Genomic DNA, 26,034 nt, shown 5'->3' on the forward strand with positions numbered 1-26,034 from the left:
TTTCAGTACACGTTCACACACACCATATAACTAAAGTGGATAACAGAGAAACGGGGGAATGTATTGAAATGGACTTGTGATTTCCTATCGGACTGAGGTTTATTTAAAGCATGGCAGAGGTTGTCCTTTGAGATCTATGTTTGTTACAGTTGAAGTCGGACGTTTACACACACTTAGGTTGGAGTATTTAAAACTCCTTTTTCAAGCACTCCACAAATTTCTTGTTAACAAACTATAGTTTTGGCAAGTTGGTTAGGACATCTACTTTGTGCATTACACAAGTAATTTATCCAACAATTGTTTACAGACAGATTATTTCAATTATAATTCATTGTATCATAATTCCAGTGGGCCAGAAGTTTACATACACTGAGTTGACTGTGCCTTTTAACAGCTTCTAAAATTCCATAAAATTATGTCATGGCTTTAGAAGCTAATGATAGGCTAACTGACATTATTTGAGTCAATTGGAGGTGTACCTGTGGATATATTTCAAGGCCTACCTTTAAACTCAATGCCTCGTTGCTTGACATCATGGGAAAATCTAAAGAAATCCGCCAAGACCTCAGAAAAAAACAAGTCTGGTTCATCCTTGGGAGCAATTTCCAAATGCCTGAAGGTACCACGTTCATCTGTACAAACAATAGTGCGCAAGCATAAACACCATGGTGCCACGCAGCCGTCATACTGCTCAGGAAGGAGACGCGTTCTGTTTCCTAGAGATGAACGTACTTTGGTGCGAGAAGTGCAAATCAATCCCAGAACAACAGCAAAGCACCTTGTAAAGATGCTGGAGGAAACAGGTACGAAAACAAGTCCTATAACATAACATAACCTAAAAGGCCGCTCAGCAAGGAAGAAGCCACTGCTCCAAAACCGCCATAAAAAAGGCAGACAACGGTTTGCAACTGCGCATAGGGACAAAAATCATACTTTTTGGAGAAATGTCCTCTGGTGTCATGAAACAAAAATAGAACTGTTTGGCCATAATGACCATCGTTATGTTTGGAAGAAAAAGGGGAAGGCTTGCAAGCCGAAGAACACCATCCCAACCGTGAAGCACGGGGGTAGCAGCATGATGTTGTGGGGGTGCTTTGCTGTGGGAGGGACTGGTACACTTCACAAAATAGATGGCATCATGAGGGAGGAAAATGATGTGGATATATTGAAGCAACATCTCAAGACATCAGCCAGGAAGTTAAAAACCTCTCTGTGATAGGGGGCGGTATTTTCACATCCGAATGAAAAGTGTGCCCAAAGTAAACTGCATGCTACTCAGAGTCAGAAGCTAGGATATGCATATTATTAGTATATGTGGATAGAAGACACTCTGAGGTTTCTAAAACTGTTTGAATAATGTCTGTGAGTGTAACAGAACTCATTTGGCAGGCGAAAACCCGAGCACAATCCATCCAGGGAAATTTGTTTTTGAGGTCATTCTGTTTTCTATGGCAAGCCCGTTTTAATATAAATATGCTTGCAGTTCTTATGGCTTCCACCAGATGTCAACAGTCTTTAGAAATTGGTTGATGTTTTTCCTTTGAGTAGTGAAGAAGTAGCCCTTTCCTTTCTGGGTGTATAGCCAAGTGTCCTCTTTTGTATGGGGCGCGTGACCTGAAGCTCGCTCCACTTTCATTTTATTCTCTATTGAACACAATTTATCATGTCTCAAATTGTATCGATTATTTACGTTTTAAAATACCTAATATTGGATTAGGAAAGTTGTTTGAAATGTTTGGACAAAGTTTACAGGTAACTTGTTAGATAATGTGCAGTCATGTCGGGCAAGTTGGAACCAATGTTTTTCTGAATCAAATGCGCCAAATAAATGAACATTTTGGAGATATAACGACGGAATTTATTGAACAAAAGGACCATTTGTGATGTTTATGGGACATATTGGAGTGCCAACAGAAGAAGATCTTCCAAGGTATGAATTATATCATTATCTCAGAGTTTTGTGTCGAGCCTGCCGGGTTGAAATATGATAGTGTTTGTATGATGGGGTGCTGTCCTCAGATAATTGCATAGTTTGCTTTTGCCGTAAAGCCTTTTTGGCTGGATTATCAAGAAGTTCAGCTTTAATTTGGTGTATTGCACTTGTGATTGTATGATAGTTAAATATTTCTAATAATTTAATTTGAATTTGGCGCTCTGCCATTTCACCGGATGTTGTCAAATGGATCCCGCTAAAGAGATTTGATCCATAAGAAGTTTTAAAGCTTGGTCGCAAATGGGTCTTCCAAATGAACAATGACCCCAAGCATACTTCCAAAGTTGTGGCAAAATGGCTTAAGGACAACAAAGTAAAGGTATTGGAGTGGCCATCACAAAGCCCTTACCTCAATCCTATAGAACATTTGTGGGCAGAACTGAAAAAGCGTGTTACACCAGCTCTGTGTGGAGGAATGGGCCATAATTCACCCAACGTATTGTGGGAAGCTTGCGGAAGGCTACCCGAAACATTTGCCCCAAGTTAAACAATTTAAAGACAATGCTACCAAATACTTATTGAGTATATGTAAACTTCTGACCCACTGGGAGTGTGATGAAAGAAATAAAAGCTGAAATAAATAATTCTCTCTAATATTATTATTATTCTGACATTTCACATTCTTAAAATAAAGTGGTAATTCTAACTGACCTAAGACAGGGCATAAAATGTCAAGTATTGTGAAAAACTGAGTTTAAATGTATTTGGCTAAGGTGTATGTTAACTTCTGACTTCAACTGTATCACAGTCCATACATGAACAGGACACTCCTCCACTGTCTTTTACAGTATCCCCAACACATACCATCCCTACATACACCACAACACCCAGAGGAGTTTCCTGTTCCACGGCCCTAAATTGCTCAGGCCCCAAAATACCAGACAGCTGCTGCAGACAGTCAGCTCACACACACACACACGCACGCAGTCGGACCTCTGGTCCCCACAAGTACTAGTTAAACACGTCCACACACACACACACACACACACACACACACACACACACACACACACACACACACACACACACACACACACACACACACACACACACACACACACACACACACTGAAAGCATTTGGATGTGAAATCAGAGCTGAGAGGAATGGAAGGCAGTGTGGCTCCACAGATGTGAGCCTGGAACTTGTCAACATTGATGTTTTATACACAACAAATAAAGAGGCTGCGAAGCAACCTTGAGATTGACCCAAAATGGACACCTATAGGGAGACTCCAGTGGATTGATATGGGATGGCATGCTGCCAGGGGTGGCGTGCATGCTGGTTTATGGCTAATATTTGTTTTTTGGCCAACCATATTCTGCACAATAAGTACATTCCGAGCCCAGTGTGTATCAGACAGAGCAGCCACACATTGGATCTGGTGTATCAGTCAATATTGTTTGTCCTTTACAGGCTCCTTGTGTTTCAATGGTAGTGTATTACCGCTTCTAAGGTCTTGTTACTGTGTGTGACCTGTGAATGGAGGGGGCAGTAAGGCAATGGGGTAGCAGGGCAGTAGGACAGGGGTCAGAGATAGTCATACCAGCAAGTTCCCAGCTCCCGTGACTGATCTGTTCGGCCCTGAAAAACAATGATGTCAGCTTCTGGATCCACATCAAAGCTATATATACAACATGTGCCTAAACCCCATACACGTTAGTTTCATGTTGGAGCACATCTCACGGCAGCATAACATCAGGGGTGGAAAAACCAGATACCAATTACATAATACCATAGAAACCACGCACACCACACTGAACTCCGAATGCCCAGCCAAAAGCTTGGAAAAATTACTTACGTGGGGAGTTTACTGTCCCAGGCTGTAGACCAAGAAGACCACCAGGCTGTAGTTTCAAGGAAACCACCATTGTCCCAGTGCCCAAGAAAACCATGTGACATGCCTAAATGACGATAGCCCTGTCGCACTCACCCTAGTCATCATGAAGTGCCTCGAGAGACTGGTCATGGCCCTCATCAAGGGGTCATACACACTCCAAGTTGCCTACTGCTCCAACAGATCCATGGACAATGCCATTTCCATTGCGTGGGATGGGGGGGGGGGGGGGGGGCGGATGGACCTGAGCTTCCCTAAATGCAACAAAAGTCGAACTTTTGGGTGGTCTCTAATGTAACCATTCTCCTACAGTGGTTTGCGAAAGTATTCACCTCCCCTTTTTTCCTATTTTGTTGCCTTACAACCTGGAATTAAAGTAGATTTTTGGGGAGTTTGTATCACTTGATGTGCATAACATGCCTACCACTTCGAAGATGCAAAATATTTTGTATTGAGAAACAAACAACAAATATAAATAAATAAAACCTGCAAACTTGAGCGTGCTTAACTACCCCCCCCCCCCCCCCCCCCCCCCCCCCCCCAAAAGTCAATACTTTGTAGAGCCGCCTTTTGCAGCAATTACAGCTGCAAGTCTATTGGGGTATTTCTCAAAATCTTGGCACATCTAGCCACTGGGAATTTTGCCCATTCTTCAAGGCAAAACTGCTCCAGCTCTTTTAAGTTGGATGGGTTCCACTGGTGTACAACAATCTTTAAATCATACCACAGATTCTCAATTGGATTGAGGTCAGGGCTTTGACTACGCCATTCCAAGACATTTAAAAGTTTCTCCTTAAACCAGTTGAGTGTTGCTTTAGCAATATGCTTAGGGTCATTGTCATACTGGAAGGTGAACCTCCATCCCAGTCTGAAATCTCTGGAAGACTGAAACAGGTTTACCTCAAGAATTTCCCTGTATTTAGCGCCATCCATCATTCCTTCAATTCTGACCAGTTTCCCAGTCCCTGCCGATGAAAAACATCCCCACAGCATGATGCTGCCACCACCATGCTTCACTGTGAGGATGGTATTCTCGGGGTGATGAGAGGTGTTGGGTTTGCGCCAGACATAGCATTTCCCTTGATGGCCAAAAGCTCCATTTTAATCTCATCTGACCAGAGTACCTTCTACCATATGTTTGTTGAGTCTCGCACATGCCTTTTGGAGAACACCAAATGTGTTTTCCTATTTCTTTCCTTAAGCAGGGGCTTTTTTTCTGGCCAATCTTCCGTAATGCCCTGCTCTGTGGAGTGTAAGATTAATTGTGGTCCTATGGACAGATACTTCCATCTCGGCTGTGGAGCTTTGCCGCTCCTTCAGTGTTGTCTTTGGTCTCTTTGTTGCCTCTCTGATGAATGTCCTCCTTGCCTGGTCCGTGAGTTTTGGTGGACGGCCCTCTCTTGGCAGGTTTGTTGTGGTGCATTTTCTTTCAATTTTTTAATCATGGATTTATTGGTGCTCCGTGGAATGTTTAACATTTCTGGTATTCTTTTAGAGCCCAACCCTGATCTGTACTTCTCCACAACTTTGTCCCAGACTTGTTTGGAGAGCTCCTTGGTCTTCATGGTGCCGCTTGCTTAGTGGTGTTGCAGACTCTGGGGCCTTTCAGAACAGGTGTATTTATACTGAGATCATGTGACAGATCATGTGACACTTAAATAAAGACCACTTGTGTGCAAGTAATTGGTTGCACCAGATCTTATTTAGGGGCTTCATAACAAAATGGGTGAATACATATGCACTCACCACTTTTCAGATTTGAATTTTTTGAAAGAAGTAATTTTTTAATTTCACTTCACCAATTTGGACTATTTTGTGTATGTCCGTTACTTGAAATACACATAAAAATCCATTTAAATTACAGGTTGTAATGCAACAAAATAGGAAAAACTCCAAGGGGGTGAATGCTTTTGCAAGTCACTGTGTTTAAAAAAAAATGCAATTGGTTGTGCTACGGTGGTAAATATTATAATTAAAGCTTATTCCAAATTAAACGACACACCTCTCTGTCAGGGTTTAAACCAGTGATAATTGGTACAGGTTCTTTCAATTTGGACTCCCGAGTGGTGCAGCGGTCTAAGGCACTGCATCTCAGTGCAAGAGGTGTCGTTACAGTCCCTGGTTTGAATCCAGGCTGTATCACATCTGGCTGTGATTGGGAGTCCCATAGGGTGGTACACATTTGCACCAGCGATGTCTGGGTTTGGCTGGGGTAGGCTGTCATTGTAAATAAGAATTTGTCATTAACTGACTTGCCTAGCTAAATAAATGATAAAAAAATAATTGTATTCATCTCTCAACTCTGCCTCTCTCACTGTCTGTCTTGAGTTTTCACTAGCACACTTGCAACATTGTATTGACTGTGTCCATTCTGCTAGCTAACTTGCAACATTATCAACTGGGCCCTCACAGTTTCCTGTGCAGGTGATGTGTGTCAGCAAGATTCATCAATTAATTCAGGCTACAAAAAATGTAGGCTTAAGGACAATCACCGAATATTATTACACTGTTGGGTGTTTTGTAAAAGATGTCTCAGTCCCTTTATCACATGGCCGTGCACTGTTTGGATGCTGGAATTATGATGTTTTCATCTTGACAATCAGATGAAAACATCATGATTGGTTGTGTTCATGACAAAATAAAAGGTAATACATGTTTACTGTTAAAATACATGTCTTTACTATTAGGCCCATAAAAAAATAGAAAGTTTCACTCCCTTACCGTCAGGCAGACTATCCACAAGCCATCAGACTGCTAATCACTTGAAATGGACCGACCAACTGCACTGACTCTCTGCACCTTAGCAAACATGCACCCCCACACATACATGTACACACACACACACACACAGTTCCCACCAGCTCTAATTTCTTGCCCACAAAAGTGTTACTATGCAATGTATGGGCTATTCAGGTGTTGAGCTGTATGCCTCACGAATGTGTGTTTGTAGGGCAGTAAGACATATCTCTTTGCTTTGTATAAGACCTGCCAAAGCACGACCCAGAAGACATGTACTGCCATTGAGGCTTGGTAAACAGTCATTAGCTGCGAAGAGGTAGAGGAGTGGGCTCCCCTCTGAGATAGAGCAGCATTCCTGCATGGTCCATTACTGACAGAGAGAATACTTTTAGTCATGGTCTGATCAAAACATAATAGACTTATCAGCAGAGCTTTGTCTCAGTAAACAAAGTAAAATCGAATCTAATTGTATTTGTCACATGCGCCAAATACAACAGGTGTAGATTTTACCGTGAAATGCTTCCTTACAAGCCCTTTCCAAACACTGCAGAGTTAAAAAGTACAAATAATTATCTAAATAAAAAAAGGAAATAGTAGCACAATAAAATTACAATAACGAGACTATATACAAGGAGTACCGGTACCAAGTCAATGTGCAGGGGTACGAGGTACGTAGTTCAGGTAATATGTATATGTACAGTTGAAGTCAGAGGTTTACATACACTTAGGTTGGAGTCATTAAAACTCAATTTTCAACCACTGCACAAATTTCTTGTTAGAAAACTATAGTTTTGGCAAGTCGGTTAGGACATCTAAATTGTGCATGACACAAGTAATTTTTCCAACAATTGTTCACAGACAGATTATTTCACTTATAAATCATTGTATCACAATTCCAGTAAGTCAGAAGTTTACATACACTAAGTTGACTGTGCATTTAAACAGCTTGGAAAATTCCAGGAAATTATGTCATGGCTTTAGAAGCTTCCGATAGGCTAATTGACATCATTTGAGTCATTAGCATGTATTTCAAGACCTAGTTTCAAACTCAGTGCCACTTCGCTTGACATCATGGGAAAATCTTTTAAAAAATCAACCAAGACCTCAGAAAACAAATTGTAAATTGTAGACATCCACAAGTCTGGTTCATCCTTGGGAGCAATTTCCAAATGCCTAAAGGTACCAAGTTCATCTGTACAAACAATAGTACGCAAGTATAAACACTATTGGACCACGCAGCAGTCATACCACTCAGGAAGGAGACGCGTTCTGTCTCCTAGAGATGAACGTACTTTGGTGCAAAAAGTGCAAATCAATCCCAGAACAACAGCAAAGGACCTTGTGAAGATTCTGGAGGAAACAGGTACAAAAGTATCTATATCACACTTACTCATTCAAGGGTTTTTCTTAATTTGTACTATTTTCTACATTGCAGAATAATAGTGGAGACATCAAAACAATGAAATAACACATATGGAATCATGTTGTAACCAAAAAAGTGTTAAACAAATCAAACTATATTTTAGATTATTCAAGTAGCCACCCTTTGGCTTGATGACAGCTTTGACCACTCTTGTCATTCTCTCATTCAGCTTCACCTGGAATGCTTTGGTAGCCATGTTGGTTAATAACCTCTTCAGGATTAGACCCTTTTTTTCAATTTGTTCACACTGTTATCAAGGCAAAGGGTGGCTATTTGAACAATCTCAAATATAAATGTGTTCACTATTATTCTACAGAGCAGAAAGTAGCAAAAATAAAGAAATACCCTTGAATGAGTAGGTGTGTCCAAACTTTTGTCTAGTACTGTATATGGACCAGAACTTGGTTTACAAATGGTGTAGTGAATCTACAGCAACAGCGGTCAATTAAGCAATAATGCCAACATTGATTTCATTTTAATGACACTGTGTCTCTTATTTGATAACACCAATCCTTGTTCTTATGTAATCCACATTGTGCTCTAATTATAGGAAAGAGGATGACTATTGGACAGTTTCTACCGCCCTAGCGTCTGTACACTGATGTACAGTATATCAGTGAGTGTAAGCAGACGTGAGTCTGGGTAGATGGAGTCCAAGCCAATAACTACGAGGGCTAGATTAGTCTACCCAGACACTTAACAGATCCCATACAAATAACAGGATGCACTAAGTCACTGTCGCCTCCACTATGGCTCCCCTCCAGACTGCTGCTGGTGGTTTACTTAGTGCTGAGCTATGACCAAACAATATGAGACAAGGACAAAGTAGACTGTCTACTTTTTATAAAAGTATGCGTTTATTGTTGCCACCTCACAGTCCAACTTAGGTGCATGAATAGATAAACAGACTGGATACGTGGAAGGTATTTAGCAACTGCTGAAGCTTCTTTATTCTTAAAACTTAATGCTGTAAAGCTGTTAAGTGTTGGCTTTTAACAATGGACATAAACAGGTCGGAGGCTAACCCATGGGCTTGTTGGTTATTATGTTCATTCTGTGGTCATTTACAGTGATCGTGCCTCTGATGCTGTCTGGTTGAATGCATGTGTAATTAACTCCAGTAACAATGCTGGTGAGGCTGTCCAAATGTATTGTAGAGCTTTGTAAAATGTCCCTGCATGTTCTATGTAAACAACTCTCCAAACCTCCCTCTCTTATGCCCTCACTCTCGGTTTCTCTCTATGTCTCTCTCTCCCTCTCGGTTTCCCTCTATGTGCCCCCCGAAGAAGCAGACACACAGTCAAAGCAGAAGACACAATACAATACAAAAGAGATGAGTAGGGATGAGAACAAGAGCACTGGGCCACATGTGCTTTGAACACATTGTCACGATTTTTGAAATGAGTGGACCAAGGTGCAGCGTGCGTAGAGTTCCACATTATACTTAATAGTGAAACTTACAACCAAAACAACAAAGAATATAACAAACGTGCAGTATTGCAGTGCTCAAGGCAAATATACAAAAACAAGATCCCACAAACAACAGGTGGGAAAAGGCTGCCTAAATATGATCCCCAATCAGAGACAACAATAGACAGCTGCCTCTGATTGGAACCATACCAGGCCAACATAGAAATGCAAAAACTAGAGTACCCACCCTAGTCACACCCTGGCCTAACCAAAATAGAGAATAAAAAGGATCTCTGAGGTCAGGGCGTGACACACATAAAACCATCTGGGGGGTATTGAAGAGGAGGGACAGGCTTGTTGAGCAAGGGACAACTGGTTACATAAGCAATAGCTCAATGGCATCACACTGGAATTATACTGGAATCCTCAGATAATACACATTATGACAATGATGGATTCCCTGTAAAGACTTCCCTGTTGTCCCTGGAGTAAAACATTTTCTATAGGTTGTTGTTTTATACGAAACACAACCCTTCTTTTCAGTGTTACCACAGCAATAATATGTCAGCAAAAGAAGAACCGATCCAAAACAACCTGAATTGCGAAATCACTCATAGAGCTTTCCAAACAAAGTATGACAGCAGTGCAGTTGAATTGACTGTCTTCACTTATAATTCCGCACTGATAATACATTTGACCTGGCATCTCACAATCTATTCTCTGAGTGATGAAAATAGTATGCCATTCCTGAACTGTCCTTGGATGGCAGAGATGAGATTGAGATTCTTAAGGAGAAGTGCAGATCTCCCCTGGAGTAGGATATCGTTTATGAGTTGATTAATGTTACAGGGCCAGAGAGATGTGGGGATTGTAGGAAGGGATATCTAACCGCATTCCAGGACATCGCCTGTACATCTCCTGTCCAGCTGACTGTCCACAAACAACCTTTCACAGATTAATCAAAGCCTCAACACTAACTCACATACTCCCCTGTGTATGTATGCATGCATGTGTGTGTGTGCGTGCGTGTGCGTTTGCATTCACTGTATGTGTACTGTGTGTATGTACTATTGAGGTTGTTACCATGGAGAATCAGCTCTGCATAGCAACAGGACTTTGGGTCAGAGGAAAGAGCCACAGAGCTTCGAAATAAACTCAGCAAAAAAAAAACTGTTCCTTTTTCAGGACACTGTCTTCAACCAAATGACTTTGCATTGTAAAGGGTTTAAACACTGTTTCCCATGCTTGTTCAATGAACCATAAACAATTAATGAACATGCACCTGTAGAAGGTCGTTAAGACACTAACAGCTTACAGACGGTAGGCAATTAAGGTCACAGTTATGAATATTTAGGACACCGAGGGTGCCTTTCTACTGACTCTGAAAAACATAAAAAGAAAGATGCCCAGGGTCCCTGTTCATCTGCGTGATCGCACCTTAGGCATGCTGCAAGGAGGCATGAGGACTGCAGATGTCCGTACTGGGAGATGCCTAAGACAGTGCTATAGGGAGAAAGGACGGACAGCTGATCTTCCTCGCAGTGGCAGACCACGTGTCACAACACCTGCACAGGATTGGTACATCCGAACCTCACACCTGCGGGACAGGTACAGGATGGCAGCAACAACTGCCCGAGTTACACCAGGAATGCACAATCCCTCCATCAGTGCACAGACTGTCCGCAAGAGGCTGGACTGAGGGTTTGTAGGCCTGTTGTAAGGCAGATCTTCACCAGACATCACCAGCAACAACGTCACCTATGGGCACAAACCCACCGTCGCTGGACCAGACAGGACAAAAAGTGCTCTTCACTGACGAGTCGGGGTTTTGTCACACCAGGGGTGATGGTCGAATTCACGTTTATCGTCAAATGAATGGGTGTTACACCGAGGCTTGTACTCTGGAATGGGATCGATTTGGAGGTGGAGTGTGACAGTCATGGTCAGGGGCGGTGTGTCACAGCATCATCGGACTGAGCTTGTTGTCATTGCAGGCAATCAACGCTGTGAGTTACAGGGAAGACATCCTCCTCCCTCATCTGCTATCCTTCCTGCAGGCTCATCCTGACATGACCCTCCAGCATGACAATGCCACCAGCCATACTGCTCATTCTGTGCGTGATTTCCTGCAAGACAGGATTATCAGTGTTCTGCCATGGCCAGCGAAGAGCCCGGATCTCAATCCCATTGAGCACGTCTGGGACCTGTTGGATCGGCGGGTGAGGGCTAGGGCCAATCCCCCCCAGAAATGTCCGGGAACTTGCAGGTGCCTTGGTGGAAGAGTCGGGTAACATCTCACAGCAGGAACTGGCAAATCTGGCGTGGTCCATGAGGAGGAGATGCACTGCAGTACTTAATGCAGCTGGTGGCCACACCAGATACTGACTGTTACTTTTGACCCCCCCCTTTGTTCAGGGACACATTATTCAATTTCTGTTAGTCTCATGTCTGTGGAAGTTGTTTAGTTATGTCTCAGTTGTTGAATCTTGTTATGTTCATACAAATATTTACACATGTTAAGTTTGCTGAAAATTAACACAGTTTACAGTAAGAGGACGTTTCTTTTTTTTCTGAGTTTAGATTAACAGTTCAGGCCTTGTTGGCTGCAGTTACACCTCATGAAAACTGGGAACATGTATGTAGAAGTCTTAAATGCAGGGAAGAAAGAGAAGTTAGGAAGAGAGAGAGAGAAAGAGAGAGAGAGAAAACGAGAGCGGGAGGGAGAGGAAAGAAGGATATTATGATTGGACTGGTGGTGGGAGGGAATGTGTAGAATGCTGCGAAGAGAAGAGTGTTCCGTAATGATGACACGGTGCCATGTCTGAGGCCACTCTCTGTCTCTCTCCCCTCTTTCTCCCTCTCTCTGTCTTTCTCTCTTTCTCTCTCTCTCTGTCTTTCTCCCTCTCTCTGTCTTTCTCTCTCTCTCTCTCTCTCCCCTCTTTCTCCCTCTCTCTGTCTTTCTCTCTCTCTCTCTCTCTCTCTCTCTCTCTCTGTCTTTCTCTCTCTCTCTCTCTCTCTGTCTCTGTCCCCTCTTTCTCCCTCTCTCTCTTTCTCTCTCTCTCTCTCTCTCTCTCTCTCTCTCTCTCTCTCTCTCTCCCCTCTCTCTCTCTTTCCACATTCATCTCAGATGAATTTCCACTTGTCTCTGCTCAGACTTCTCCACAGTTACATAATGAAATCTGTTCAGTTTAAAAGGACCTCAGATCAAATCAATATCCGACTAAATGTTCCTCAGATTTATTGTGTACCAACCTAACACATGGAGCGAGGGTCAACATTGGTGCTGCCAGCCTGCCACATAATTCAATGTAGTTTATGATTAATGATTTGATTCAATAAGGTGTTTGCCATCTTGCAACACTTGATTGTTAATGTATTTGCCATTAACAAATGAATGATGTCTGATGTAATACAATATGACAAAACACACACAGATGAGCAGGCAGAGGAGGAACATGTGTATAGAGAGGCTGCATCCATATGGCTGGATTCAACATCTAGGCATTTCACAGTGGTGACCCGTGGCTTGTTTGCCCAGAAAAATCTACTCACTTAGATATTATTCTAACAAATGCCCTTCATACGTTTACAACCAATGGGATATGTGCCAATGAGTTCAGTGACCATTGTCGAGTTGCCTGTATAAGAGATGTTAAACTACCCAAATCTCGCTCATGCGTTATTACAAAGATAATTATTTTGAATTTTAATGAGCACATTTTTCTTTGTCTGAGCTGGGTTTGAATGACTGGGGGGTTGTGTCATCTATCACTGACTCGGATCAGGCCCTTAATTGTGTTATTTCCCTGTTAACTCTGTTGCAGATAAATACAAAAAACTAAGGGTAAAAGACTGTTGTAATCCTTGTTTTACACATGAATTGTCTAAGAAATGACAGGAAAGACATTTCGATGGGCTGATCCTACGTCTGACTGCAAGACAAACTGATTCTACATCTGATTGGCAGTCCATCAGACATTTGAGAAATAGATGTCTATCCCTGGTTAAAAAAGCAAAAAAAGGAATATATCTTGCCTCTCCCTAAATATCAGGAAGCAAATTGTACAGTACACCTTCCTGACAGTTCATTATGGTGACATCATTTACCAGATTGCAGCAGCCACTACTCTTAAACCTTTGGATGCCGTCCACCATAGCGCCATTTGTTTTATCATTGGTGACAGTTTTAGTACTCACCACTGCATCCTGTATCAACAGGTTGGCTGGTCCTCATTAAAGTCCCATAGATCAATTCATTACTCCCTTTTTGTTTGCAAAGCCTTACTACACAAGCTTCCAACTTATCTAACTTCTTTGCTAATGTATAAAATAATGAGATATCAAACCCGTTCACAGTGTTGGTTAGCTCTTCAGATTTCTTGGTTCTCCACGGAATTAGGTAAATCGGCTTTTAGTTTTCACGCTCCACATTTTTGGAATCATTTACAAAATTCATTACATTTGGATTCCCTGGTGACACTAGGGTATTTTCAAACTCTGATGATATATTAGTTCACTGAGGTGTGCAATTGTGTTGATTTATTGATTGATTGATTGATGTAATAACTTGTTTATGATGTCTGAATGTTAGTGACGTTCTAATGTAATGTACTTGTTATTGTATCTTGTTACATATTTTTTATTTTATTTTACTTCATGGTCTCGGGGTACCATTGAAAATGAGACCCTGGTCTCAATTGGGCTCCCCTGATTTAAAGAAAAGTGAATTAGAAAAAATGTATTTGACCCAGGTGTGCTGGTTTGTTCCCAGACTACAGGCACCTGTATAACCACTGCCCGGGCCCAGAATGGAACGTCATGTGTCGGGGCTGCTGTGAGTATGACGTCATCCGTTGTAAGTGTCCTTTCCAGGGCACCCCTGTTGGCTACGCTGTGCCCTGCTGCCGCAACGCAATCAACGAGTGTGACCCCTGCATCATCCACCCAGGTAAACCTGTCCAAGATCGCCATGCTGGCTCAAAACTTGGGGAGTACTTCTCCATTTAGGTTATTTTATCTGGTAAACCTGTGGAGCACTGGTTGAATGCACACTCTGTATAAGATTTGATTAACAACAACATGGTCAGATACATGGAGTTCCATTATGCCTTAGTGCTGGATTTGTTAATACTTGTTTCATTTGCAAGTACACACAGTGTGGAGGAGGCTATTCTACCAGTACATTTCTGAAACATCTGCCTTGTACAGTACCCATTAGAACCAGTGTCATGTCTTTACTGATGTTTTAGTCTGTATGCCATCTGCCTTCAAGGCTCTCTTATAAGCCTAGCCGACATACAATGGCAGTGAGGTTGGGCCACGCAGAGTGAAATGCAATAAGTTAAGACCAACCACATTAGAGAGAAATGTTTAACCCTCATTATTTTCCAGAAAATAGCAAGCTATTGAGAGACATTGTACAATTCATTACATTTGCTTTCATTGAGGGCATCCCTTTATGTTGCTCTCCTGTTGTGTATTTACTCTGAGGGGGAGGTGTGTTGGCAATAACAAAGTCAATACAGCATATATAACCTCAGAGAAAACTCATTGCTCAAAAGGCACAATGCGTAGTTATTATATTTTACCACAAGTTGTTGCAAGACTTGTTTACCTATCAGAATATGCTAATCTTTTCACTTATGAAAATATGTTGTTTGTCTGTTCCAACTTCACAACATACTCCTCTGCCTGAACTATTGGCCAGATTTCACTGAAATAGTAAAAGGCTGAAGTATGCACTTATAAAGGACTTTTCCTGTAAATCTCATACAGTAAACCCTTTTCCATCCCTCTCTATCCTGAGTGTACTGCATGTAGATGGTGGAGGAGACATGGTAAAGCCATTTGTTGTTTACACTGATACCTGTTGGTGTTTATATGTCCTGCTGCTGTGTATCTGATGTCCGTCTCCCTGACGCCCTGCCTGTCCTCAGGATATCTGCAACACAGAGCACCATAGAACCTCCAATGTGAAAATATATCCTATCTGAAACTAATGTCCTTCTGGGGGTTTTCTGGACATTTCTATTTCAGGAAGCTGTTTTTTCTGTTCTGTTACCCTGTTACAGTGCAAGAGGAGCCTGATGAGTTTAGCAGGTCTGATGTAAAGAGCTAACAGGCACTAAGGGGAATGCAGTAGGTGTATGGGGCCGATTGAAACCGTCCATAGTAATTGGGAATGGGCAAACCAAGACTGTGACTGAATGCATCACACTTACAGTACTTTCAGAAAGTATTCATAACCCACATTTATTGAAAACTAATTACAGAAATATATAATTTGCATAAGATTTCACAACCCTGAGTCAATACTTTGTAGAAGCACCTTTGGCGGCGATTACAGCTTTGAGTCGTCTTGGGTATGTCTGTATCAGCATTGCACATTCTTCCTTGCAGAATCTCAAGCTCTGTTGAGTTAGATGGGGAGTGGCAGTGGACAGCAATCTTCAAGTCTTTCCACATATTTTCAATGGGATTCAAGTCTGGGCTTCGGCTGGGCCACTCAATGACTTTCACATTCTTGTTCTGAAACTATTAGAGCGTTACAGGCTGTATGCCTGGGGTCATTGTCCTGTTGGAACGTAAATCTTTGCCCGCCAGTCTAAGGTCGTTTGCACTCTGAAGCAGGTTCTCATCAGGGATTTGCCTGTGTTTGGCTCAATTCATTGGTTCCTCTATCCTTACCAGTCTCCCAATCCCTGCTGCTGAAAAGCATCCCCATAGCATGATGCTACCCCCCACCATGTTTCATGGTAGGAATGGTGTTAGACGGGTGATGAGCTGTGCCTGGTTTTCTTCAGACATAGTGCTCAGACCACATAATCGTATACCTAAGAAGTGTCTATGTGTGTCTGCAGCCAATACCAATAGTAGTGCAAAAGTAGCAGCAAAAGAACAGTTGAAGATACATATGGTGATGTCGTTGCACATGAGTGGTGTGGATGTCTGTAGGCATTTATGATCCATAAAGTTATATAGGGAATCTGTGTATGTGAAAGATATGAAAGGAGAAAGTACTATTCCTGAATATGCTGTTAAACACAACAACTAGTGTAAATATCTAAACCCCTGTATGAATAGAGCACATGTCTGAAGGAGGAATTGGTAAAGAAGAGTATAATGAGTTACTAGAGATCTAATGAAGTAACAAAAGAAAAAATGAAAATATATATAGAACTTTTAATAATCTTAATCATTTCCACACTCACACAACTCTCACATCCACATTCACTACACTCATGCAACTCTCACATCCACATTCACTACACTCTCACAACTCTCACATCCACATTCACTACACTCATGCAACTCACAATCACATTCCCTTCGTGCTATGACTTGATTTAAGACTTATGGTAACCTCTCTTTTTATGTTCAGTTTTATTGGTTTTATTCTATTGTTTTCTATTTTTGCACCATCGTAAACATCTTTCAGGAGTTCTACCAGGGCGGTCCTGTTAGTTCTCTTGTATACTGCAGACAAGTCATATTTGCATGGTTTAGCTTATCCATCATTCATAATTAATTCATCATTAACATTCACTTCCTTTATGTGACCGACCAAAACTGGTTCATGCATGTGACAGACCAATACATCACAAGGCTTCTTCTCTCTAAGCTGAGACCTTGAAACTGAGATATCTTTCATTCTCAAAACAAGGGTCTTGGCATACTGCCAAATTGCAGATACTGACTGTAATGATTAGTTCAATCAGTCACTTGCATGAAAACAGAAATGTTTTTTTAGAAAAGCACAAACATAACATTTTCAGTTACATGCTCTCAGAGTTTTTCACGTGCCTTTTTGCAAACTCCAGGCGTGCTATCATGTGCCTTTATCTCAGGAATGGCTTCCGTCTGGCCACTCCCATGAAGCCCAGATTTATGAAGTGCTGTAGAGACTGTTCTCCTTCTGGCAGGTTTATCCCATCTCAGCCAAGGAACTCTGTAGGTCCATCAGAGTGGTCACTGGGGTTTTGGTCACCTCCCTGACCAAGGTCCTCCTTGCACGGTTGCTCAGTTTGGTCAGACAACTAGCACTAGGTATTCTGGGTAATTCCATATTTTTTTCAATTTCCCAATTATGGACACCACTTTAGTCTTGGAACCTTTCAACATTCAATATAGTGTTTTATACCTTTCCCCATATATAGTATGTCTCATCACCAATTCTATCTCAGAGATCTACGGACAGTTCCTCTGGTATAGTTTATGCTCTGACATATGAGACTTTATATAGACAGGTGTGTTTCTTTCTAAATCATGTCCAAACAACTGAATTGGCCACAGGCGTACTCCAAGTCATAGTGACATCTCAAGGACGATCAAAGGAAATTGGATGCATCTGAGCTCAATTTGGAGTGTCATATCAAATCGGTGTGAATACTTATGCAAATGAGATATGTCTGCATTTCATTTTCAATAAATTAGCAAATATTTCTAAAAACATGTTTTCACTTTGTCATTATTGGTAGTGTGTGTAGATGGGTGAGAAATATAATATTTAATATATTTTACATTCAGGCTGTAACACAACAAAATGTGGAATAATTCAAGGTTATGAATACCTTCTGAAGGTACTGTATGGTGAAGAGGTTTCAGACGTTTCAGTTTTCAGTCAGCACTTCTACTTGATGCTGTGCCGGCTCCATCTTTCTTTCTATCTAACCTCTCAGTCTTTGTCTCTCTTACTCCACCATTTTCCCCTCTCTTCTTCTCTCTCTCTTAGGTTGCAGCATATTTGAGAACTGTAAGCGGTGTAACAACGGGACGTGGGGCCCCAGAGATGATTTCTTTGTCAAGGGGAAGTACTGTGCTGAGTGTCGACCCGGCTGGTCAGGCGGTGACTGCTTGAGTGAGTACACTCATTCTCACATATTCCTCTACCCACATTACCTCCTACCATCGCTACGGGTAAAATGTGCCCTTAACCACAGATCTAGGATCAGATTACTTTATTCCCCCAGTTCCAACCAAAACCATTATGGGGATGAAAGAATATCTGACCTTGTATCAGGGTTATAAGTAACTTCAACACGCTTCCTTTCCATGCCTCTATATAGGCATATACCATACTGTACCTACAGTGCAGTATATACCAATTACTATAGGAGACAATTCTGGCACAACAGCATTTTGCATGGATAAGGGCTAATTGTCTCATAGATTTTCCATTCAAGGAGCTGAAAAGTCAAAATAGTGTTAGTCAACATCCTGGAATCTCACAATATAATTTCTAGAGAAAGCATAGGTTTCTGATGTATTTTCGTCAACCGCAGAAACTTGGCATGTATTTGTGGCACTTGGCTGCAGGCCTGTGGTTAATGTGCATTTTGTTTACTTTTACCAGCCTGCATTCTTCATTTGTCTCCCGTTTGAAGTTTATTTTTCCTAATGTATGCCATGTAACTCTGTAACTGGTAAATATCATGCTATTACTCAACTTTAGATGGCAATTACATATACAGTCATGGCCAAAAGTTTTGAGAATGACAGAAATATTAATTTCACAATGTCTGCTGCCTCAGTTTGTATGATGGCAATTTGCATATACTCCAGAATGTTATGAAGAGTGATCAGATGAATTGCAATTAATTGCAAAGTCCCTCTTTGCCATGCAAATGAACTAACTGAATCCCCAAAAATAATTTCCACTGCATTTCAGCCCTGCCGCAAAAGGGCCAACTGACATCATGTCAGTGATTCTCTCGTTAACACAGGTGTGAGTGTTGACGAGGACAATGCTGGAGATCACACTGTCATGCTGATTGAGTTCGAATAACAGACTGGAAGCTTCAAAAGGAGGGTGGTGCTTGGAAACATTGTTCTTCCTCTGTCAATCATGGTTACCTTCAAGGAAACAAGTGCCGTCATCATTGCTTTGCACAAAAAGGGATTCACAGGCAAGGATACTGCTGCCAGTAAGATTGCACCTAAATCAACCATTTATCGGATCATCAAGAACTTCAAGAAGAGTGGTTCAATTGTTGTGAAGAAGGCTTCAGGGCGCCCAAGAAAGTCCAGCAAGCGCCAGGACCGTCTCCTAAAGTTGATCCAGCTTCGGGATCGGGGCACCACCAGTACAGAGCTTTCTCAGGAATGGCAGCAGGCAGGTGTGAGTGCATCTACACACACAGTGAGGGGCAGCAAAGAAGCAAAGAAGCCACTTATCTCCAGGAAAAACATCAGGGACAGACTGATATTGTGCAAAAGGTACAGGGATTGGACTGCTGAGGACTGGGGTAAAGTCATTTTCTCTGATGAATCCCCTTTCCGATTGTTTGGGGCATCCGGAAAGAAGTTTGTCCATAGAAGACAAGGTGAGCACTACCATCAGTCCTGTGTCATGCCAACAGTAAAGCATCCTGAGGCCATTCATGTGTGGGGTTGCTTCTCAGCCTAGGGAGTGGGCTCACTCACAATTTTGCCTAAGAACACAGCTATGAATAAAGAATGGTACCAACACATCCTCCGAGAGCAACTTCTCCCAACCATCCAGGAACAGTTTGGTGACAAACATTGCCTTTCCAGCATGATGGAGCACCTTGCCATAAGGCAAGAGTGACAACTAAGTGGCTCGGGGAACAAAACATCGATATTTTGGGTCCATGGCCAGGAATCTCCCCAGACCTTAATCCCATTGAGAACTTGTGGTCAATCCTCAAGAGGCGGGTGGGCAAACAAAAACCCACAAATTCTGACAAATTCCAAGCATTGATTATGCAAGAATGGGCTGCCATCAGTCAGGATGTGGCCCAGAAGTTAATTGACAGCATGCCAGGGAGGATATTAGAGGTCTTGAAAAAGAAGGGTCAACACTGCAAATATTGACTCTTTGCATCAACTTCATGTAATTGTCAACAAAAGCCTTTGACACTTATGAAATGCTTGTAATTATACTTCAGTATTCCATAGTAACATCTGACAAAAATATCTAAACACACTGATGCAGCAAACCTGTGAAAATGTATATTTTTGTAATTCAAAAAACTTTTGGCCACGACTGTACACTACATGTTCACAAGTATGTGGACAGTGGACACCTGCTCGTCGAACATCTTATTCCAAAATCTTGGGCATTAATATGGAGTTGGTCCCCCATTTGCTGCTATAACAGCCTCTACTCTTCTGGGATGGCTTTCCACTAGATGTTGGAACATTGCTGCTGGGACTTGCTTCCATTCAGCCACAAGAGCATGAGGTCGGGCACTGATGTTGCGCAATTAGGCCTGGCTCACAGTCGGTGTTCCAATTAATCCCAAAGGTGTTCAATGGGGTTGAGGTCAGGTCTCTGTGCAGGCTAGTCAAGTTCTTCCACACTGATCTTGAAGAAAAAAAAGATTCTGTATGGACCTCACTTTGTGCACGGGGGCATTGTGATGATGAAACAGGAAAGGCCTTCCCCAAACTCTTGCCACAAAGCTGGAAGCACAGAATCGTCTAGAATGTCATTATATGCTGTAGCGTTAAGATTTCCATTCACTGGAACTAATTGGCCTAGCACGCACCATGGAAAACAGACCCAGACTTTTATTCCTCCTCCATCAAACTTTACAGTTGGCACTATGCATTGGGGCAAGTAGCGTTCTCCTGGCATCCACCAAACCCAGATTCGTCTGTCGGACTGCCAGATAGTGAAGCGTGATTCATCATTCCAGAAAACGTGTTTCACTGCTCCAGAGTCCAATGGCAGCGAGCTTTACAACACTCCAGCCAACGCCTGCATTGCGCACGGTAATCTTAGGCGTGTGTGCAGCTGCTTGGCCATGGAAACCCATTTCATGAAGCTCTTGACACACAGTTATTGGGCTGATGTTGCTTCCAGAGGCCGTTTGGAACTAGGTAGTAAGTGTAGCAACCGAGGACAGATGATTTTAACACGCTCCACGCTTCAGCACTCAGCGGTCCCGTTCTGTGAGCTTGTGTGGCCTACAACTTCGCAGCTGAGCCGTTGCTCCGAAACATTTTCATTTCACAATAACAGCACTTACAGTTGACCAGGGAAGCTCCAGCAGAGCAGACATTTGATGAACTGACTTGGTGGGAAGGGGGCATCCAATGACGGTGTCACATTGAAAGTCACTGAGCTCTTCCATTAGGCCATCCTACTGCCAATGTTTTCTATGGAGGTTGCATGGATGTGTGCTAGATTTTATACACCTGTCGGTAACGGATGTGGCTGAAATAGCTGAATCCACTAGTTTGAAGGGGTGTGCACATGCTTTAGTAAATATTGTGTATGAGCTACACAACAGCACAATGATTTAATTATAATGAAACATATAATTACACTAATAAATAAAACCCTGATTGCACGATCATGTAAAATGTGAGCTCTAAATAGTTTTGTTCCTGTTTATAGAGTGTGGAGGAGTGATCCGTAAAGGTCAGGGCCACATAGTCCTGGAAAGTTACCCCACCAACGCTCGCTGTGAATGGACAGTTCAGGTGGACCCACGATTCACCATCAACTTCAGGTGGGTGTGACCAACGGTGTATCTGACTTGAGTTGTCTCTTAACCTCAAGACAGAGTTAGTCCACTGAGCCAAAGCCTGGTGTAACTGAATGACAGCTAGTTATAATGTTCACTTTGTCATATTTTCCCTTGACATGAATGGGCTATGCTTTGGCCTCTCTGGAAAACCATCTGTAATAGTTATTAATACCTGACCCATTTCATTTCAGTTTTCACATTTCTTTGAGAGGTAGGTCATGGACCAATGTGAGTCTAGACCACAGGTTGGAAACCACTCCTATTCTTGAAAAAAAGTAAATGCATTTCACTCATGTGATAACTTTGTTCTCTGGCATTTTATTTGAGGGCCTTTACGATAAAAAAAGCAACATGGAACTTTGAGCTGCAATCAGTCTGTCTTTGGGTGTTGAAATAAACAGATCAATACACTCTTAGAAAAAAGGTGCTCTCTAGAACCTATAATGGTCCCCATAGGAGAATCCTTTGGAGAACCCTTTTTGGTTCCATGTAGAACCCTTTTCCTTTTCACAAAGGGTTCTACATGGAACCCAAAAGGGTTCTATCTTTTTGGGTTGGGGACAGATGAAGAACCATTTTGGAACCCTTTTTTCTAAGATTGATAGCATTTTTCCCTTACACATAAAGCTCCATGTTAAACTACACAACTTTGACAGGCTCAGACAGCTAGGCCAAATCCATGATCTGATGACAAATGGATCTGCAAGCATAGCAGAAACAGTTGCACAATATGGTTTATCGACAGATAGAGATTCATAAATCATCTCCTAAAGTGAAGAAATAGGGCCTTATACTGCTGTTTTGTGTCCATTATGACATACAAGCCACAGAGACCATCATTAAATAGTGGTCCTCTCTGTTTCATGTTGCTGTGCTCATAGTTGGACTATTGAAGTTATACGCTTTGGCATCAGCCAGTGAAACCTTACTGGCAGAGCCATTTTGCATGCATTACTCACTACTCTTGACTACATCACTCTAATTTATACCAGTAATGTTGACTCTCACTTCACACTCCTCATGGACAACACACCAATCGAGTTACACAGCAACACACGCTGCACAGCTATACTTTTAGAGCCCTGAGATGTTCAGCCCCTAACAGACAATAATAACAATGGGGGAACTTGCTATTGTGAAAAATATGTGTAAAATATGTCATTCCACTTTTCTCCTTTGTATGTCGAGTCAAATATCTTAACCCTCATCTCCCTGCTGGGGTCATTTTGACTCCAGAGGCATATTTTGGATAATAACCCAAAGGTGGTTTATTCACAGGGCCAGATTACCGACCGGGCATGATGTAGAATTTCAGGAAAGTAACTTTAAAACTGCAACATTTTCTCTCAGCTTCATGACAAAATGTGTAGAATAGCTGAAAATGTGCTTTAAAAACTACAACAATCTCGCAACCTCATGGCAAATTGTGAACAAAAGCATGAGATCAGCATAAAACAGCAACAACAAAAAATCTTTGCCCCATGGGCAAAAAGTGTAGAATTGCAGGAAATTAGCTTTGAAACTGCAACATTTGCTCTTAGCCTCATGAAATGCAGAAAGTTCCAGTAAACGGATAACCAAATAATATTTTTTGGGGTGCCCCGGGGCCCCACATGCAATAGTCTGGCCCTGTTTTATTCAAAATGTTCATGACTTTGTCAATCAACTGTTTCTTAATACATCTAAATTATTGTTTCAATATGGACTTTTGACCCCAGGCAAAACCACCTAATTTCTTCTATAGTAATTTCATTGATAGGAATTTTATTTGAATGTAGATTTCTCTGAGCTGACAAGGAAAAAATCTGTCATTCTGCCCCTGAACAAGGCAGTTAACCCATTGTTCCTAGGCCGTCATTGTAAATAAGAATTTGTTCTTCACTGTCTTGCCTAGTTAAATAAAGGTAAATAAAAATAAATAAAAAAAACACGCTGTCCGGGGTGAAAGAGTGACGTAGGTTGGCAGCATCTGTAGGCAAAGCGTTTATGGGTACTAAAGGCTTCCTGCAGATGCCGGTGAGCGGTCTCTCATACCCGCTCACCACGCCGAAACCAGTTGTCGACAGCTGGGACAGTACCAGGCTCCGCCTCCCAGGGAAACATGGGGGGTTGGAAATCAAGGACACACTGAAACAGAGTAAGGCGGAGGGGTGAGTGCATGAGTGTGATCTGAGCATATTCGGCATAGGCCATGTGGAGAGGCAGAACATTTTTGGCGGAGGTAATTCCCCATTTCTTGGTTCAGGTGTTCCGTCTGCCCGTTGGTCTGGGGGTGGTACCCGGAGGAGAGGCTGAGGGTGACCCCCAGTCGGTCACAGAAGGCTCACCACACCCGGGAGACAAACTAGGGCCCGCGGTCAGAGACGATGTTCTTCGGAATCCATACAGACGGAACACCTGCTGGAACATACACTCTGCCAATTCCATGGTGTTAGGTAGATGAGGAAGAGGAACCAGACAACACATTTTTGAAAAATGGTCTACTATGTCAAGGATGGTGGTGTTAGGGGATTCAGGAAGGTCTGTCACAGCTATGTGCTAAGAAGTCAACAGCTATGTGGGACCAGGGTCTGTGAGGGATTGGCAAAGGTTGAAGCTTTCTGGAAGGGAGATGACGAGGGATTTTGGTTTGGGCGCAGACTGGACAGGAGAGTGCGTAATCCCTTACATTGGATGCCAGTGAGGACCACCATAACTTCCGGGCTAGAAGTTCAGTGGTTCGTGTAATGCCCAGATGTCCTGACCCCAAGGACATGTGACACCATTGCATCAGTTGGGTCTAACAGTATGTAACTCTTCCCAGCTGGTGTCTCAGGAGAAGCCGGGTCTGAGGTTAGGGCTTCTTGTATGGCAGAGTGAACCTCCCACTGTACCGGTCCCATAATGCAAGAGGAAAGAAGAATGGGTGTAGGCTCTGAGTTATTGGTCGAAAGGTCAAACTGGCGGGAGAGAGCATAAGCACTAACTATCTTTCCAGGGATGAAAGTAACATGAAAATGGAAGCGTGTGAAGAGAGCCCAGCTGGCTTGTTTGGAGTTTAACCTCGTGGCCTCTCTGATATAGTCCAGATTAGGATGATCTGTTAGGACGAGAAATGGATGTTGTGCGCCCTCCAACCAGTGGCCCCACTCCTCGAGGGCCAGCTTGATTTGAGTTCTCTGTTCCCCACATCATAATTCCTCTCAGCAGGGGATAACTTCCTGGAAAAGAAGGTACAGGGATGTGATTTGGGAGGTGTTCCCACCCACTGAGAGAGTATGGCTCCTAATTTGGAGGCATCCACCTCCAGGGTGAAAGGAAGGGTCGTATCAGGTTGGCGAAGTACAGAAGCTGAGGTGAAGAGGCGTTTCAAGTTGTTAAATGCAGTCAGGGCGGTATCAGTCCATTGAAGGGTCAGGGTCTTTTGGCTGGTAAGGGCAGTGATGGGAGCGGCCATAGAACTGAAGTTCGGCAATAGAAGTTGGAGAACCCAATGAAAGATTAGAGTTCCTTAATGGTGGTTGGTTTGGGCCAGTTACTGACGGCGGTGACTTTGTTCTCATCTATGCTGACCCCTCCAGGTGTCAGTACGAAGCCGAGGAAGTTTACCGAGGTTACATGGAGGTGCTCTTCAGTCTTCACATAAAAGGTTATGGTCAAGGAGCCGTTGAAGAACCTTTTGCACATGCTGTATGTGCTCCGTCAGGGAGTAGGAGTAAATCAGGATGTGATCAATCTAGATGATGAGAAAGTGGTTGATCATATCCTGTAAAACCTCCTTCATAAAGGATTCGAAGACGGCGGGGGCGTTCGTAAGGCATGACCAGGTATTCGTAGTGCCCTCGAGCGGTGATGAAGGCCGTCTTCCATTCGTCGCCTCCATGTATATGGACAAGGTTATATACAGTTCACAAGTCGAGTTTAGTATAGATGTTGAAGGGACGCTGGGATCAGAGGAAGAGGGAAACGGTTCTTGACCGTGACGTCATTCAATACATGGACGGAGACCACAGTCCTTTTTTCCAAAAAAGGAAGAAGCTGGACGCAGCCGGGGAAGAAGGACGAATGAAACATCAATGTAGTTCTCCATTACCTCATTTTCCAGGATAGATAGGGGGTAAACACGGCCCATCTGTGGGGACACTCCAGGGAGTAAG

At 42.6% G+C, this 26,034-nt stretch overlaps 1 protein-coding gene across 1 annotated transcript in view; it reads left to right on the forward strand.

Annotated features, from left to right (window-relative positions):
* Positions 1 to 26,034, forward strand: part of LOC139406631 (inactive serine protease PAMR1-like) — a 55,619-nt gene that overhangs the window by 3,160 nt on the left and 26,425 nt on the right. Inside the window, exons 2-4 of the mRNA XM_071149448.1 lie at positions 14,173 to 14,349; positions 18,133 to 18,258; positions 21,766 to 21,880. Coding sequence (XP_071005549.1) covers positions 14,173 to 14,349; positions 18,133 to 18,258; positions 21,766 to 21,880 — 418 coding nt within the window. The remainder of the gene's footprint in view (positions 1 to 14,172; positions 14,350 to 18,132; positions 18,259 to 21,765; positions 21,881 to 26,034) is intronic.

The sequence above is a fragment of the Oncorhynchus clarkii genome, chromosome 1, assembly GCF_045791955.1.
Source record: "Oncorhynchus clarkii lewisi isolate Uvic-CL-2024 chromosome 1, UVic_Ocla_1.0, whole genome shotgun sequence".
NCBI lineage: Eukaryota > Metazoa > Chordata > Actinopteri > Salmoniformes > Salmonidae > Oncorhynchus > Oncorhynchus clarkii.